General features: G+C 42.9%; 1 protein-coding gene across 1 annotated transcript in view; it reads left to right on the top strand.

Moving 5' to 3' along the window:
* The first annotated feature begins 327 nt into the window (after window positions 1-327).
* Window positions 328-15,846, top strand: part of GLIS1 (GLIS family zinc finger 1) — a 180,161-nt gene continuing 164,642 nt past the window's right edge. The window contains 3 exon segments of the mRNA XM_054638514.2: window positions 328-514; window positions 517-549; window positions 776-1,159. Coding sequence (XP_054494489.2) covers window positions 328-514; window positions 517-549; window positions 776-1,159 — 604 coding nt within the window.

Here is a 15,846-nt window from a genome sequence, read left to right as displayed (position 1 = left end):
CCCTCCCCCTGCCCGCCCCGGCTGGCCCCGCCGCCGCGCCAGGGTAATGGCCCGGGCCGCCTGCGCTCTGGCAGCCGGCCCTGCGGCGGGGGAGTGGGGCTGAGCCCGTGCGCCCGGCGCGGCGGCGGGAGCCGGCGGGCAGCGCGTCCCCCCGGGCGGCCCCTCCCAGGTAGGAGCGCGGGGGCGCGGCTGTCACCGCGCCCGGCCGGGCTCTTCCCCCCTCCCTCCTTCCCTCGGGGACCGGTGACTCGGGGGCCGCGGCGAGCCCGGCGGTGGCGAACCCGCTTTGCCACCGCGTCCGTGGTTGCCTGGGCGGCCGCTGTTCGGATGCCTCAGCTGAAAGGCACCGGCCGCCAAACAACCCGCCCGTGTGCCGGGCCCCCTCCCCGCCCCTCCCGGCCGCGCTCGCCTTCCCGGGAGCGGCTACGAGCAGCCCGGCAGTGTTGCCTAGAGAGGGAGCGAAGCCGACGCGCGGCATCGGCCGCCCCGTCTCTCACGGACGAGCCGCAGCCGGGGTCCGAGCGCCCCGGGTCTTCCCCCGTCCGGCCGGTGTGTGTGAGACAGCGGGCGGGGGCCGCGGCGTGAGGGCAGCGGGCAGCGGGCTGAGCTTTGCGGGCTGAGCTTTGCGGGCTGCGCCGCCTCACGCGCGGCGGTTATCGGCCGTTGGCGGCGCGGGGCTGAGGCGGGAGGCGGCGGCACGGAGGGCAGAGGGCTGAGGCGGGGGCTGAGGCGGCGGGTCCGCCCGCGCTGACAGCCCGTGTGCCGCTCGGTGCAGGAGAGCGGCGGGGGCCCTGGCAGCAGCAGCCGCAAGCGGACATGCACTGTGAGCTCGCCGCGGCTCAGAAAGGCAGCGCCCGCGTCGAGGTGAGCGACAAATGCCAGGGAGCGTCTCCGAAGGATCTGCCGCGGGTGACTCGTCCCGGCGCTGGTAAAGCTCACTTGAATCCTCAGATGTCCTTTAAAGTTTCTGTCAGTAACGGCGGTGACCATACGGAGCCTCAGCAGAGCCCCCCTGAAATGTCAGCACCTCTGCTAGATTTCATCCCCAAACGACCCAGCATATTTGAGAGGATTCCGATTCTGCCCAGGGCGCAGGAGCTGCGATGCGCTAGAGGCTCGAAAGATTATTTCCAGCAGCAGAAACATCAAAGCGTGAAGGGTGAGTTTGAAAATGCATGAACTAAACACTGCCATCACCAAAAACCTATTCACTACACAAATAAAAACGTAACAAGCTTTTTTCCCCCCCCTCCCTCCTCCCTTTCTGGTCTTTAGTGTATTTCCTAACTTGTTTATTTAACTTCAAGCTTTAAAACTTTTTTTTCCTGAGCACCTTGGAGGGACAGGACAAACCAGACCGTGCTTTTCCAGTGTGAAGCTGAGTGTCTCTCAATAGTATTTTAAAAATAGTATTTAAGAAATCTTGAGAGCAGCATCTTCTTTAGCTGTCCTGAGTGGGTGCTGCTCATCCTGAGCGGGTGCTGCTCATGCAGTCACTTCTCAAGGTGGTTGTTTTGGGCTTGGTGCTGAAGACTGGGCTGGTCTGTCCTGCGCCAGAGAGTTCGTGTGGGGTGTTTGTTTGTGAGCGTGCCTGCCTGACAATAAATGCCTGGTTCTTATTCAGCAGTTTCACCACGGTTGCTTGGATTTTATAGTTTGTATTTCACGGAGGTGTTACGAATGCTGGATTCCGGCGGTGAATCCTCGGACTTGGGAGCTCCTGGTGCCTGAAAGGTCAAATTCTGCTAGTTAGCAAATGCCTGGTTTTCAGCTGTCCATCGTTAAAGAAAGTGGCACTGAAGTAGGGTTAGGAGTTGCTTACTAAAAATCTGTTCATTACACTTTTCAGCTAGAACTGGCTAACTCAGCTGAAATTCGTTAATCAAAATTCAGTTTTAAAAGAATCCCTTTAAGGTATCACTGAATGGGCTCAGAGGGAATTGGAGCATTTCTTTATGCTACACAGTCGCTTGCGGAGACATACGTAGACCTAAGGTTATTAACATTAAGATAATGTTTTCTGTAATGTTAAAAGGTAATTCTCTTTTTTCTCTTATCAGTCTATTCCCATTCTCTATTTGAGATATGTAAGTGCAGTTATCTTGTCGCTGTAAGACTGTTCTCACTGGGATTTTTTCCAGTTCTGTCCATTCTTCTGAAAACCAAAAGTAGGCTGCATGCCCTTGGACTAGTGACATTTTCTTTTGTGAGCTTGTTACCTAGGGTGATGGCACCTTTCATTGCCACGAAGTTATGTTAATGAACACCTCGATCTGTGCTAGGTCTGTCTTACAGCCTCGAGGATGTGTTTGTTCATCACCACTGAATACAGACAGAGTGGAGCAGCAGGTTATAAATTACCTTTTTTATTTTTCTGTTTGTTAATGCTGCAATTCTTCTCTCCTGATTAAAAAAAAAAAAAAAGAGAGGTTGTTAATGTTTGGCAGGAATGAAATGAAGGTCTGTTACACAGACTCCTGTTTGGAGGGGGGAGAAGGAGGATTCATGTAGTATAAAGGGAGAGCTACAAACTCTCTGCTGCAACTGCTGCCTGTGGAAGGGACTCAAGAGCTGTTCTAGCCCCTTGTGATCCCACGGGTGAGGTTGGTGCCACTTGACAGGGTTCATACTAGCTGAAAATCCTACCCATGCATTGCCCTGTCCAGGAGGACTGTTGAAATACTTTTAAAATCTTTTTTTTCCTTTGAGCTGTTTAGCCCTCTTTTCATGCATATCCCTCTTGTTGTTGCAGAGGGCAGGAATTTAGGGAGGGAAAGAGGAAGAATTTAACTTCGCCTTCACTTGGGACTTTTACAGTAGATGTAGGTGGGCATGGGAGAAGGTTCCTAATTCATCTTTCCTGACTGATCAGTTTCCCATTTTCACCACTGGGGGAAAAAAAAAGTGTTTTACATTTTGTTGCTGTTTTTGTTTAGTATGTTTTCTGTCCAGGGTGTTACCTTGTGGTTGCTTCAGTGTATGGGTGACTTGAGTCATGGGAGTAAGTAGGTGTCCATGGGCAGGAGAGGGCTCATTTAACTGAGCAGGAGGATTTGATGGATAATGTTGGATTTTTCCAAAGATGTCAACACTGAGTTTTTTGGGTGGCTTCCTGTTGTTTGTTTGTTGGGGTTTTTTGTTTAGTTTGGTTTTGCCTTTTTCCCCCTCCACCAAGAAGACATTTTCAGGAGGAGTTAGGGAAAGTAAAATTTAAAGTAAAATTCTGAGTCTGATTTAAAATGTGTGGGATGTGCTGCTCCTTCTGACCTGGACAGTGTCAGCAAGTGCTTTAATGTCCACTGGGGCATTTTGGAGTGCTCACTGTGCTCCAGCTCCCAAGTCAGAGTGTATCTAGAGTGGGCTGTGCTGCAGACAGGAGAGCTGCTGCTCTTTCACGGAGCAGCGCAAACCATCTCCCACCAGCCCTGGTTCTCTGAGGAAGATAAAGGACTGGCCTAGCATGTGGATGTGATATACCAAGATAAAGCTAAGATGTGGAAGTGAGGGAAACACTCAGATTTATCCAGTGAAAGGTTTTGGGAAGGAAACTGATGACAGCTTGATTTCAGACCATCGTGCCGTGCGTCTCCTGTTCTCCAGCCCCAGAGTGCCATGTACCCAGTAATTCCCTCTGCAGTCTGGGTTACATTACAGAATGTGCCTCCTGGTTTTGGTTTATCCACAGTTGAAAGCTGCAAGTAGGGAGTGTAAAAGATGCTCTCTAACAAGAGCAAAACTGATTTTTATAGTTGCCTGTAAGATCTTTTTTTCCTAAACAAGTCTTACTTTTTAATTTTTTTTTCCAAAAAGAATGAATCAAAATGATACACTGCTCTACTAATAAAAAGGGCAGCTTTGAAGTAATCACAATAGGGAAGAAGTATCCTGCTGTTGCAGTGTCTCTGTGGTGTTACTGTGCTGCTTCACAGTGTTTAAGTTATGATCCTGCAAAATGCTTCCATGCCTGGGCAAGTCTTTTGGACTTTCTGAAGAGCCAAACAAAAACTTGAGGGGTTGTGGTAGGGATTATTTCTGGGAATTGGATCATTTGGGTCTAAACTTTTCAGGATGGAGCTGTTGGTTGTTTGCTGAAAATACCACTATTTTGGAATTGTGCTTCATATTTTGTTCTGTTTGGGAGCTGTTTAAAATAAATGCCCAGTTCTCACCCAGCCAACCCCTTCTGATGTGGCTAGCTATGATAGGCACCACACTTTTCTTGGTCATTGATTTCCCTGTGTGTAGCAAGGCAGAGTATTTGCATGCAGGCACTGCTTTTTAGAGGCATTTGACATAGAATAACTGTGCCGTAAGGTATGAAGTCCATTTTGCAGTGTTTTCCTGGGATTCTGTGGGTTTGGTTCCACAGTGTTGAATTTCATGCTACGGTATTACAGTTTTGAAAGTAACACGGCAAAATACTTATTGTCTACGGGGAAGAAGCTTTTGGGAAGGTTTTAGTGGTGACAAAAGAGTAATCTATAAAGATGCCAAATATCTCAGTTTCTAAATGACATTGATTATGGTTGTTACCAGGAAACACTTCTCCTTTTCATTCTTTTCCAGTTTTGTTCAGTGTACCTAATTCATGACTCAGTAGAAATGACGAGATTTATCCTGTTAGCTGTGCCACTGGGAAATCATCCAAATGGCCCGGACCTTTGCAGCAACCACTTCAGATATTAACTTACAGTGGGCAAAACAATAAGCTGGTCGAGTTGCAGTAGTTGGATGTTTCCTTGTTGAGAGTATGTTTTATTCAGACAAGGAGAAAACGGCTTGGATTTTTTTTTTGTTTGTTGTTAACTGTAGCTGCTTTCAGCAAACACACAACCAATGTATTAATTTCCTTCTACTGTTGAGAAGGAGGGGTAAATCTTGCCATTTAATCCCCCTGTGACTGTTTCCTTGGTTGTCAGGACTGTCCCTGTGAAAGTAACAGCTTATACTGTTGGGATCTTAAGCAGAAGTGTATACTTTGGTTTTATGATTTATTAGGTGAATTGACTGTTCTTGGGCCTGATTGCCATTTTCTTTCTTACACCTTATCTGTGTTCACCTGAATTACCCCACTGGAGCAAGTGTGACTGCCTAGAGCTGATAAATATGTTATGGGCTGATAAGGAGACAGGGACAGGTTCATGGTGATCTCTAAACTCTCAGTTTTAGGTAGAGCTGCAGTAGTAATTATTTCTTATTTTCGCTCTAGTTCCCTTGCTGCATTTGAACTCTGCTACAAAAAGGAATTGAAAGGTTGGTCTGAACAGAATGTGTAGTTACAGAGATATATTTTTATTTCATGGTCTCTTTTTTGCCTAATTTTGTTTTGTAAGGGGAGAAATGAGAAGAAACTGCAAATTGGAGAATGTGTTCATAAATTCATTTGGAATAAATTGTGACTGTCCTCTCCTTCCTTAAACTGCCTATAATGCTTACTTGTCTTGAATAGGCAAATAACTTTCAGTTACTTGCTGCTGAAGGAAGTTCTTCTAATGATTTGTGTTGCAAAATCAGTCGCTGACTTGAAGATGGGACTTTCATGGATTTAATTTAAAATAATTTAATTGTATCTAATCATTAAATCCATTGTAATTTAAGAATCATTAGTGGAGAATATTTAGCAAATACAAACCAGGAAATCTAATGATCAACCAGTCATGTAAAGGCATTCAGTACTTGTAAAAGCAAATAAACTCTTTTCTGCTTCATGACAAAAACTACAGCTACTGGAAAAGCTGAAGGGAATAAATGTTGTGTCTATTTTAATATTGTGCAGAATTATATGGAATAACAGATAATGTCAGATTACTCTTAACAAGGAAATAAGTCAAATAATTGGAAGAAAATTTTTTATTTGATTTGAGTTTTGTTTGAAGGAATAGAAGTTAAAAATAAGAAATTACTTATTCTGTCTTTAAAATGTTACAATAATGGAGGTCATTATATGCTGGGCTAAGTGGAGTGAGAAGAAAAATATCCTTTTTTCTTTTATAGTAGGAAAAAAATTAAAGTCTACATCTTGAAAGTGGTGAGGTATGTACATTACTGTTCCTGTGAGCAGTCTCATCAACTACAAATTTTTGGACATAGACCAATTTAAATTATCATTTAGATATAACTGAATTCATTATTTGTATTTTAAGAGTTCAACCCTGTATACACATAAACTGTTAAGTGTATGCTGAGAATCTTTAGTATACTTGAGATTATATTCTGCTTCCTTGCAGTAAAGTGGTTTGGTTTTTTGTTGAATAAGGACAAAATTTTACCCTAAATTATTAATACCAGTAGGAGTCTTGCCACTAACTTTAGCTGGGTCAGTATTTCAATCCTAATGTTACAGAAGTTCTTTTTCCTGCGTACAGGGAAAAGCTTGTAGAACAAATAACAAGTTTCTATTAAAGTGGAATAATGTATGGATTAGGAGAGAACTCTGTAGTACTGTGAATATAATTTCCATGCTCAGTACCGTAATTACCATTATTCTAGAAATTCTGCTGTTTAGTGATTTTAGAACTGTTGAAGATGTTGATGGCAGGGTAATTGGAGAGGGAAAATAGACGTAAGCCACTCCATTTTGCATTCCAGATTTCTATCATTGTATGTCAACAAGCTTGAACCAGGCGTGCAATCTAGTAATCATTTCACAGTGCCTGAAACGGCTTTTAATAGTCTGGGGTTTGTTTGCTCTTTTTTAACTCAGCCACCCATCGTTGTTTCCCAGCACATTGCTGTAACTCGGAATACGGGGTTCCAAAGCAAGGGCAGCGCTCGCTGGCTGTGGTACAGCACAATCTTGCCCCACGAATGTGCAAACAATAGCAAAAGTATGTGTTTGGGAATATGGCACAGCTGTTATCTTCTGCCGGGAGCAGGGAGCGTTGCAGTGACATAGAAGGACCAGTTAAAACCACTCGGGCCGTTTTATTGCCTGCAAATGGGGCGTGTAAAGAAAAGCGAGGGCCGGTCCTTCCATTCAGATAACATCGGTGCACACCAGCGCGGCCCTACCTTTTGCACAGGCTTTGAAGAATAGAGGCAAAGAGTTCCCCTTTTTCCTTCCCCTCCTGTTCCATTTCTGGCACCCTGTATGTGAAATCTTGGTTGGAACCTGAACTTTCTGTTCTGAGAATCTGTGCTTCACTGGTTACCTGGAACAAGGACTGCTTTTTTTTTTTATTACAGTCATTAGCTTGACTATATGAAATGATTGTTAATGATTATTTGTAGGCCGAGGACTGCTTGTAAAACAGATGAGACATTTCCAGAGCTGCAAAAGGAAATTGATTCAAATTCTGTATTTAAGTTATTTTAAGGTTTTGAGCGTTACAAGGTTGATCCCAGTCAACTCAAAGTGCTTAAGATCTTTTTATTTAAAGCAACTGTTTTGCTTTAACTCTAATAATTATGTTTGACTTCTCCATCATTATGTTTGAATGTATATGTGGTTATCTTGCTGAATGGATTGGTAAGGAGCACTGCGATTGAATTTACGACACCAAATTTGTTCTAAGGGTTAAATGAATGCAAAACATCATAAACTGCGTTTAATTCTGGCATTTATGTGTGTGATAAGAGGGCTTTGTGAGAGCTATAGAGTTGTTAGTTGTTTTACAATGAGAAGAAAGCAAATTCATTCTTACATGTTGTTTGCATATTAGCCAGAGGGAAAAATGACACTGAGGCGACATCATCAAATACAGTAAAAAACCAACTTTTTAATACAGATGTCCATTGTTGTTTTAAGTGCTTAGGGGGGTTGGTGGTTTGGTTTATTTTGGAACTTGCTGAACTATATGAAGTGTGTCTCCAGGGGCCTGGTATTTTAATACCTTGTAGAAGGTTGTATAACAGTAGATGATGTATTTTGCCTGCCTTCCAGTGCTGTAAATAAATTACATGTGCTGGCTTGGGAGAATGTATGTGAGGTGTAAATCAAAGGCTAATATAAGAGGAAAAATACCAATTAGTGATGTCTTCCAACAGGTTAAAGTTTCTTTACTCATATATAATCAAGAGATATAAGAGCAGTAATATGTATAAAAATGTTAACATGAGTCTCTTCCCTAGAAGGGATAGAGGGTCTAGGATTATTTAAAATAAGTGCTGTGATTCAATGCTTTTTCACAATTTGCTATGGTTAAGTCACTTAAATACTGAAGTCAACAATCCCCTAGGCAAAGAAAGATAATATAATTTTAAGTGTATTGTTAAAATTGAAATTTGATAGCTTCCACTCTCTAATCCTATCTAAGTCTTGGTTGTATTAAAAGGAAAATAGATACATGTGTCAGTTTTGGAGCATAATCTTTCTTTTGAGTTTAAAGGATGATAAATGTGCTTCAGACAAGCAACACAGCAGTTTATTGGTATGAATGTTTTGCTAAATACTACATGCTTAACGCAATCCCCATTCCTTTATAATAAGTTTAAATATTAATTCTTTGGAATGCTAGATGCCTAAAGCTAGATAGAAATGCTGTGCAGTTTCAGATATCTAGGAGTGGGCTTGTGAAACAGGATATTTAACTGGGAGAGATGAGTAGCACATTTCAGAGTTATTAGGGCAGAACAACAATGCAAGAGGATGACTTAAAAAGTTACAAAATTGTTTTCTGTGCATGAGGCTTAAATACCTTAGAGTTATTTATTTGAACCACAAGAGCAGATTTCCTATCTATGTAAGTTCTAGATTGCATTTTTTATTATTATTTTGTTTAACTTCTTAGCCTCCTGCCCCTCTCTAAAGCAGCTGGCTTTGATTTAACCTGAATCCTTCCCAGGGAGGGAGCGCTCAGTCACGATGACTGCGAGTTGTGCTCTTGGATGGAACATCTCTGTAGTGCCTGAAGAGAGGAGACTAAATAGGCCAGGAACTTCAGAAGGACTCACTTCACTCTACGTCAGCACTTGGTGTTCCTTACGTAAGTCCTGCGTGCCTCCCAGCCCCCATCTGTGCTGCACAGAGAAGACAGAGTTAAAGTGAGAACAGATAAAAGAGGACATTGCTGCTTTATTACCCAGTATTTTCTGGGAAAATCCCAGAAAGGATTTAACAGAAGGTTTCATAACTCTTGCTTTGCCTTGCTGCTCCTGCTGAAATTGCAGGGTGTTGACTTCAGGAAGAGGCCAGTATTGAATATTTTTGAAAACTCTTCCATACTCCTTTGAGACACAGAAGATCCAAGTGTTAAATTCTCTCCTGGAGAAAAAGGGTGCAAGCACTTGATTCCCAGTAGCTCAGGTGCCAAGATCAGTTAGCACAGCACGTTCACTTTCAATTTTTCTTGTGTTCAAGACCATACAGGGGTGTAAAGCTGGTGTGATCAGCCATTGTATGTGAAACAGACTAAAGTGGTGAAGGATTGTGCCAGCAGCCAACATGGCCAAGTATATCAATGTTTTGGATGAACAGAACAAGGGTGCTTGAACTCTGTTCTCTACAGTACTGTTTGTATCATTTTGGGGCAATGGTGTGTACTGGTCATGATATTTCTACAGCGAGAGCATAGCAGAGTATGGTGCAGAGAAGGACAAGCCAGTTTTGGAACCAGAAACAGGGCAGTTGTTTGGGCAAACTCAGGGCCAGCTTAATTTTCTGTGCTGAGAGACAGAGTTTGTTAGTTCAGGTGCAGAGTTGGGATGATGTGGCTGTGCTCTGTTTGAGGTCTGATCTGGTGCTGGTGCAGGACATTGCAGTGTGTGGCTGTATCAGCCCTGGGTGGCACTTGCTGGAGGGAGTGTGTGCATGGACTGGCTTTCTCTCCTGGCTGCATGAAGGTCCTGGTGTTTGCCCTTGTTGGTGAGTCTCTGAGCATGAGTGGTGAAAAGTGCAAAATCCATCTTTGTTATCTGTGGGAGAGTAAGGTTTTTAACACAGCATTTTAGTTGGCCTTGTTGCTGCTTGGCATCTGGATTGTGCTGCCAGTTGCAGAATTGTTGCAGAGGAACAAAATCTCCCATTTATTTTAGTGCTTGATGTGCTGAGGTGAGGGAAAGGAGCCTACATTAAGGGATCAGCGTGTGACATAGCCCACAGTAAAACACCTGGTGGAAGGAAACTTTCTGCTCCCCTACCCCCAGTTTTCTGGGTTGCTCTTGCCTCTCAGCAGATGGCAAAGTCTCTTAGGATGCGCTGTTCTTGAGGCAGAAATCACCCAATGGACTGTGTGTCCCTGGGCTTTTGAGGTGCAGGTGGCTACTACAAGGTTCCCAAGATCCTCATTACTCTGGCAGAACAGATTTTGCATGCAGCTGAGACTTGAACAAGAAAAAGCAACATTAAATTCCTTCTTTCTGGATATCAGATTGTTGTAATGTTCAGTTTCCTTGAAGTTATCAGAGCTGGTTTATGTTCAACTGAAACTGAGCTTGCCTGATCCCATTGTCCCTAACTCTGGTGCAAATCTGTAATGATGCCATTTTAAATCCAAGAGTAGATAAAAAGGAGGCAGACTTGAGCTCTGGAGGGCTTATGCATAAAAAATTGTCCTCCAAGTATGGACTCAGTTCACTTGGCAAAAGAAAAAGACATCTCACTCTTTTAATCTGAGCAGTTTGCTTCTTATTTTTCCTCCTGCCAACTTACCACAAATCTGCTTTTATTCCTTTTCTTTGAGTTCTTGAGCTATTCAAGGTTTGCTGACTTGTCATAGTTTTGTGGGGATAAGCTACTAACAATGATGGTTCTTGCAGAACAAAGATCCTGATGCATTTCAGCATCTCCCGGATTTGGATGGATATGCAGGAAATTTAAGGGGATATTTACTCCTAGAGCCCACTTGCTCCTTCCCTGCCATTGAGTCTTAGTGACCTTTTCTTTCTACTCTCTTGGCCTCCTTACTGAGCCACCGTGCTGTTAGTTTATTTTTGAATGTATATATAAAGGGTTGTAACTTACTTGAATTGTGGGCTAAATGTGTGGAAGCGTGGCAACTGGTGTAAATAGCTTTTGGTCTGCTGAATGTGTAAATACTCAAAATCTGTCAGGGTGATTTGGCTGGCTTTTATTGGAATCATTATTCATATGAGTTCTCCTTTCTCTTATCCTGCATCCTGTCAGAAGCTATTAGGCAGAGATTGCTGGCATAAGTACTCAAACTGCTTTCTCAAAATGCACTTTTATACCTGTTACTTTTATGTTTGCCAGTTCCATAGATATATTACAAGTGGCTATGTTCTGCAAGATTAGTCACAGAAAGCTAATGTAAAGGGACCAAAACCTAGAAGGTGAGAGCAGACCACTGGGGTGATTAATCATCAGCAGTGTTTTGAGCTGGAATGTACGATTGCATTGGCCACAAGTGCAGCTTATTTGACAGGCTAGAATGAAAACACTGGTGTGTGGCAGAGACTTGCAGCCTCAGCAGCACCCAGGTTGAGTTTCTCAAAATGAGACTAACCTGCTTGGGGAACTTTTTTTGCTAAGGGCTTGTGTTAATGCCAACAAAAGATATTTTATTAGCTGCTGGAGAAGTTGCTGGAAGATTTGAAAATTAAGAACAGTAAATATCAGAGGTGATAAAGAAGTTTTATGTGTGGGGTAGATGTTTCTGCAGCAAGCAGTCACTTTGAAGAGACAGGGAGGTCATTTTGGATCCTGGATAATAAGACTTGAGAGAAATCTTGGTGAAAAATAGCCTCATAGCCAGCTAGCATTTAGATAAAAATGAATTATGACACTAACTACCACTAGAGAAAACAATCTGGGAGATTGAATACAGGTTCCAGTGTGAAGGCTGCTGATTGCAACATTTGCTAGTTTGATGAGCAGCCCTGATTCAGAATATGTTATATATGGGAAGGGGCTTCTGCACGGAGTCATTTGTAGATCAGAGTTAAGTTCGTGTGTATGGTGCCCACACATCTGTCAGAGGCACTGCTCCTGTTCTGCTGCTCCAGAAGGAAATCTCCTCTTGCATCCTTTCTGAGCTGAGCATGGCTGTAGGTTTTCTCTGTGGGTAACTAAATATTATGTAAAATTAACCTGATCTTCAACACTTGTGTGTCTTCTAGATTGGTTTATCCTTCCATAGGGATTATGTGGGCTTGACAGTAGGAAAGATACCTTCTAGGACTGTACTACTTTTCTGACATATGGTGCCCAAGGATGGCATAAGTTGTTTATCCTGGAGGTTTTAAAGACAGGCCGGATGGAAATCCTACTGTGGAATGTAATTCTTTGGGCCCAGCTGTCTTTCCTGTGACATTTTTAATTCCCACACTCAACTGCTTAGGCACTAGAGAGTTAGAAGAGGTCTCTCAAGCTGTAATAGTCCAGGCTTCTATCCTCCTTGACTTGCTGAACAAAGTTCAAATCCCTCCTTGTCTAACATTGGTGTTTCTGGCCACTCATTTGTTTGTCAAGAAAACACTGAGAAGGCATGCAATAAAAACCAGGCTGAGTGAAGGGCTTGAAGAACACCAGTTGGGAGAGCCAGTGGTGGGACAACTGGGCATGGGAAATGATTGATTTTATGTGCAAAGCAGTTGTGAAATGTTCTGTGGCATTCTGGGGACATGCCATTGCTAACAAATGATTGCCTGTTGGGGATAGAAAATGCCAGCCATTGTTCTGAAGAAGGAAATAGCCTTATTGATACTGAATTAGGCTCACATTGAATTATTATTCATTTGCAGTGCATCCTGTTTTCCAAATACAAAAATTAACTGAAGGCCTGCAGCACTATTGACCTTCAGTTGTTGGTTATATCTACATCCTTAGCTCCATCCTTAGGTGGAGTGTAGACTCTTTATATCTGGGGATGGAATGTGGCAGAAATTGGCATTAACAGAGCAGCTGAAGGAAGCTGTTCTTTTTAAAAGTTCATCAAACTAGGTCTTGTTTTATAACAAGAGAGTGAGGCTGGCAGAGGTAAATGTGTTGATAGATAAGACTTCTGGGATGCATTTTCAATTGTTAGATTCAGTGTTGATGGCAGAAAAATAGTGGTATAGAAAACAATATTGTTGCCTTTTGAAAGGAATAGGAACTGACTTCTATAGAAATTGAGATGCACACCAGATATAAATATTTTGTACAGTGACAGTATTTTGTGTACAGCTCTGAAAGTTTGGGTTTTGTTCCCAGTGATATTGAATAGTTTCTGCTGAAATCCTAACAGAATATAGAAAGCCACTACCAGTAAAGTTTGTTCCTTCAGTTTAAGGGAAGATTTTTATTTAATAAAATCAGGAAGTGACTGGCATTTGACGTGGATTTCTTGAGCAGTCATCAGGAACCTTACAACAGATATTTTTTTGTGTCATGCAATTGAGGATATAAACTGTTTTTATAGGTGGGAGGCTGTATGTTCTGGAGCAGTGACACTGAAAAGGATTGGCATGTCACATCTAACTGGTATGAGAAAATAACACTTCTAATAGGGGATGAGGTGATATGTTACATTATTTAAAAGCTTAGGGAAGAGATGTAATTCTTCTGTAAATTATCACTCTGGTTGCAGGAAGATAGGTTAATGCTCAGACTTTCTTAAATGGCTTTGAAAAATCAAAGGACTTGGAGAAGAACTGGAAGATGCTGACCTATGTGTGGTACTCATGGACTAATGGAAGATTACAGGGAATCTGCTCTGTGCCAGAGATGCAGTGGAAGAGAAAATAAGTGACACTTGAGGAATCTTTTGAGTGCAGAATGGTATCTCATGGCTGGAAACTGAGAAGGATAAAACAAGAAGGAAGATGGATTTTTGACTGCAAGGGTAATCAAACCTGGCACAGTTTAGTAAAGGATAAACCTTCTGGTACTGGGAGAGACTGAATTTTCCTGTGGAAGAAATTTTTAATATCAACCACAGACAATTACATTCAGTGGCAGAATCACTAGATAAACAAGGTGGACCTTGCCAAGGGCTTTCACTTGCAGTCTGTAAAGACTGGATCCCAGGCCCTCTGTAAAGACTGGATTCCAGGCCATCTCCTTCTTCCAGACCTGGTGCTGCAGTTCCTTTGTGTGCCTCCTGCACTGCAGTATGTGGGCCTGGCATCCAGATGAGCCAAATTTATGCCCTCATTCTGGGTTCTGTGACAAAGAGTAGGGGACAGACAGGGAAGGAGGAGCATTGTCACAACCACAGTCACACAGTTTGGACAGTAGTTATGGCAAGGGAGTCACTAGCAACTGTTTCCTCCAAACCCACCCTTTCTTTTCTCTTGTTATGTCTCTCCCTTCAGCAGACAGCACCGCTCCTCCTGGACTAGACAAGTCTGTTCAGAGAAGGGTGGTGGAACCTGCTGTCTCCCTGGGCCTGGGCTGAGAGCAGCTAAAACCAAGTCCTGGGTTTAAAACCTGGACATGTGGGGAAAAGATAAGGGCTGTGATAGTCTTTTGCCGGGCACTGATGATTTTCAACATTAACATCTTCCCTTCCTTTGTTTTCTGAAATGAAAACAAAGGTTCAGCCTCCTTCCTCACCCAGCAATAGTGACATACTAACACAGTTATTACAGCAAACATTTTGGCCCTCTCTGGTCATGATGTTTTCTTTCTGTGGGGAGACTGAAATACTAACTCACAAATAATGTCTTTAGAAGTCATATTAGTCACACATTTTTAAGACATTCCAAAATCATACCAACCTCCTTCTGAGCTTGTCTGTTGCTACCAATGATTCAAAGTTTTGAAAACTCTCCTTTAGTTTTGATTTACATTTTGGTCTTGGACACTTGTTATTTCTGGCAAATGCCAGCTCAGTTTCATTAAAGAAAAATCTGTTTTACAGCCACGCGGCTCAGATCTGCTGCGCTTCTAATAATTGATGGCTGGTTTCCTTATTTCCTGCATTGTAGAAAAATAAGGACCTTGTTAGATCCAAACAAGCCTGCATAAAGTCACAGTGTGAAACATCAGGTTGGGGGTGAGCAGAGCAGCTGTGGGCAGGTTTTACAACTTCAGGCTACAGTTGATCCAGGCAGCCAAGGGAAACTGAGAGATACCCATGTGACTAAAATTCAGCTGAGTTCTTTGGCTCCCTGGCCTGAGATTTATATTTGTGACACCTTCCCCTCTGTCAGTCCCTGGGCCAGACACAAGTCTGTCTGTCTGTGTACCTAGGGCTCTGCACACCCCGTGGAGTGGCCGCTGTGCCTGTTCCTTGCTGTGCCACCACGGGATGTGTCTATTCCCAGTGTTGGCTGTCTTGCTCCTACAGCCCACAACAGTGTGAGTGTGTGCCCTGGGAGAAAGCAGCTGCCATGTGGTGGAGATGAAAAATCAAGAGCAAACACTTTCTGAATTTCTGCAAGTGGGCAAATTAATTTCAATCTGAACTGTCATCACAAGGGCCTTTTTTTCCTTCCCCTTTCCTTTGGGTGGTATCTTTGATTTATATTTCTGAATGAGGCAAGTGATTGCCTTTTCGTGCTAAGTTCAGTTTCTTCATAGATTTTCAGTTGCAGAACCCTGTCAGTTTTTTGGTTAATGTGGTAGCCTTTTTGGATTTGTTTGGGGCTTTTGTTTTATGTTGTTTTAAGAACCAGTGAAATTCAGTGGTGCCTGTGTTAATTGAAAACAATCTATTAGTCTTAAGGAGCAGCTAATGACTCTCAGGTATTCTATAATGCAATACCTGTCAGATGCTTCTTTGCCACTCTATAAGCTGTAAGTAGAGACAGGATACTACTTCAGAGATTCATGGAATTAAATGGCTCCTAGGAAGCCAAGCACCTCAACAATGTCATTAAAGGTGGTGTTTCATTTTTTATTTTCATGCATTTATCAGGTCCAGCCCGTTTCCTTTGAGAACTGGGTGGTTACTTTCAGGAAAGTAATATGACTCTTGTAGACACTCCTTTGAAGGACTTGCCCCTCAAAGGAGGTGAAGAAGA

Source organism: Agelaius phoeniceus, chromosome 8 (genome assembly GCF_051311805.1).
Source record: "Agelaius phoeniceus isolate bAgePho1 chromosome 8, bAgePho1.hap1, whole genome shotgun sequence".
Lineage (NCBI taxonomy): Eukaryota > Metazoa > Chordata > Aves > Passeriformes > Icteridae > Agelaius > Agelaius phoeniceus.
Note: the sequence above shows the minus strand (reverse complement) of the source record. Positions and strands in the feature narration are given on the sequence as shown.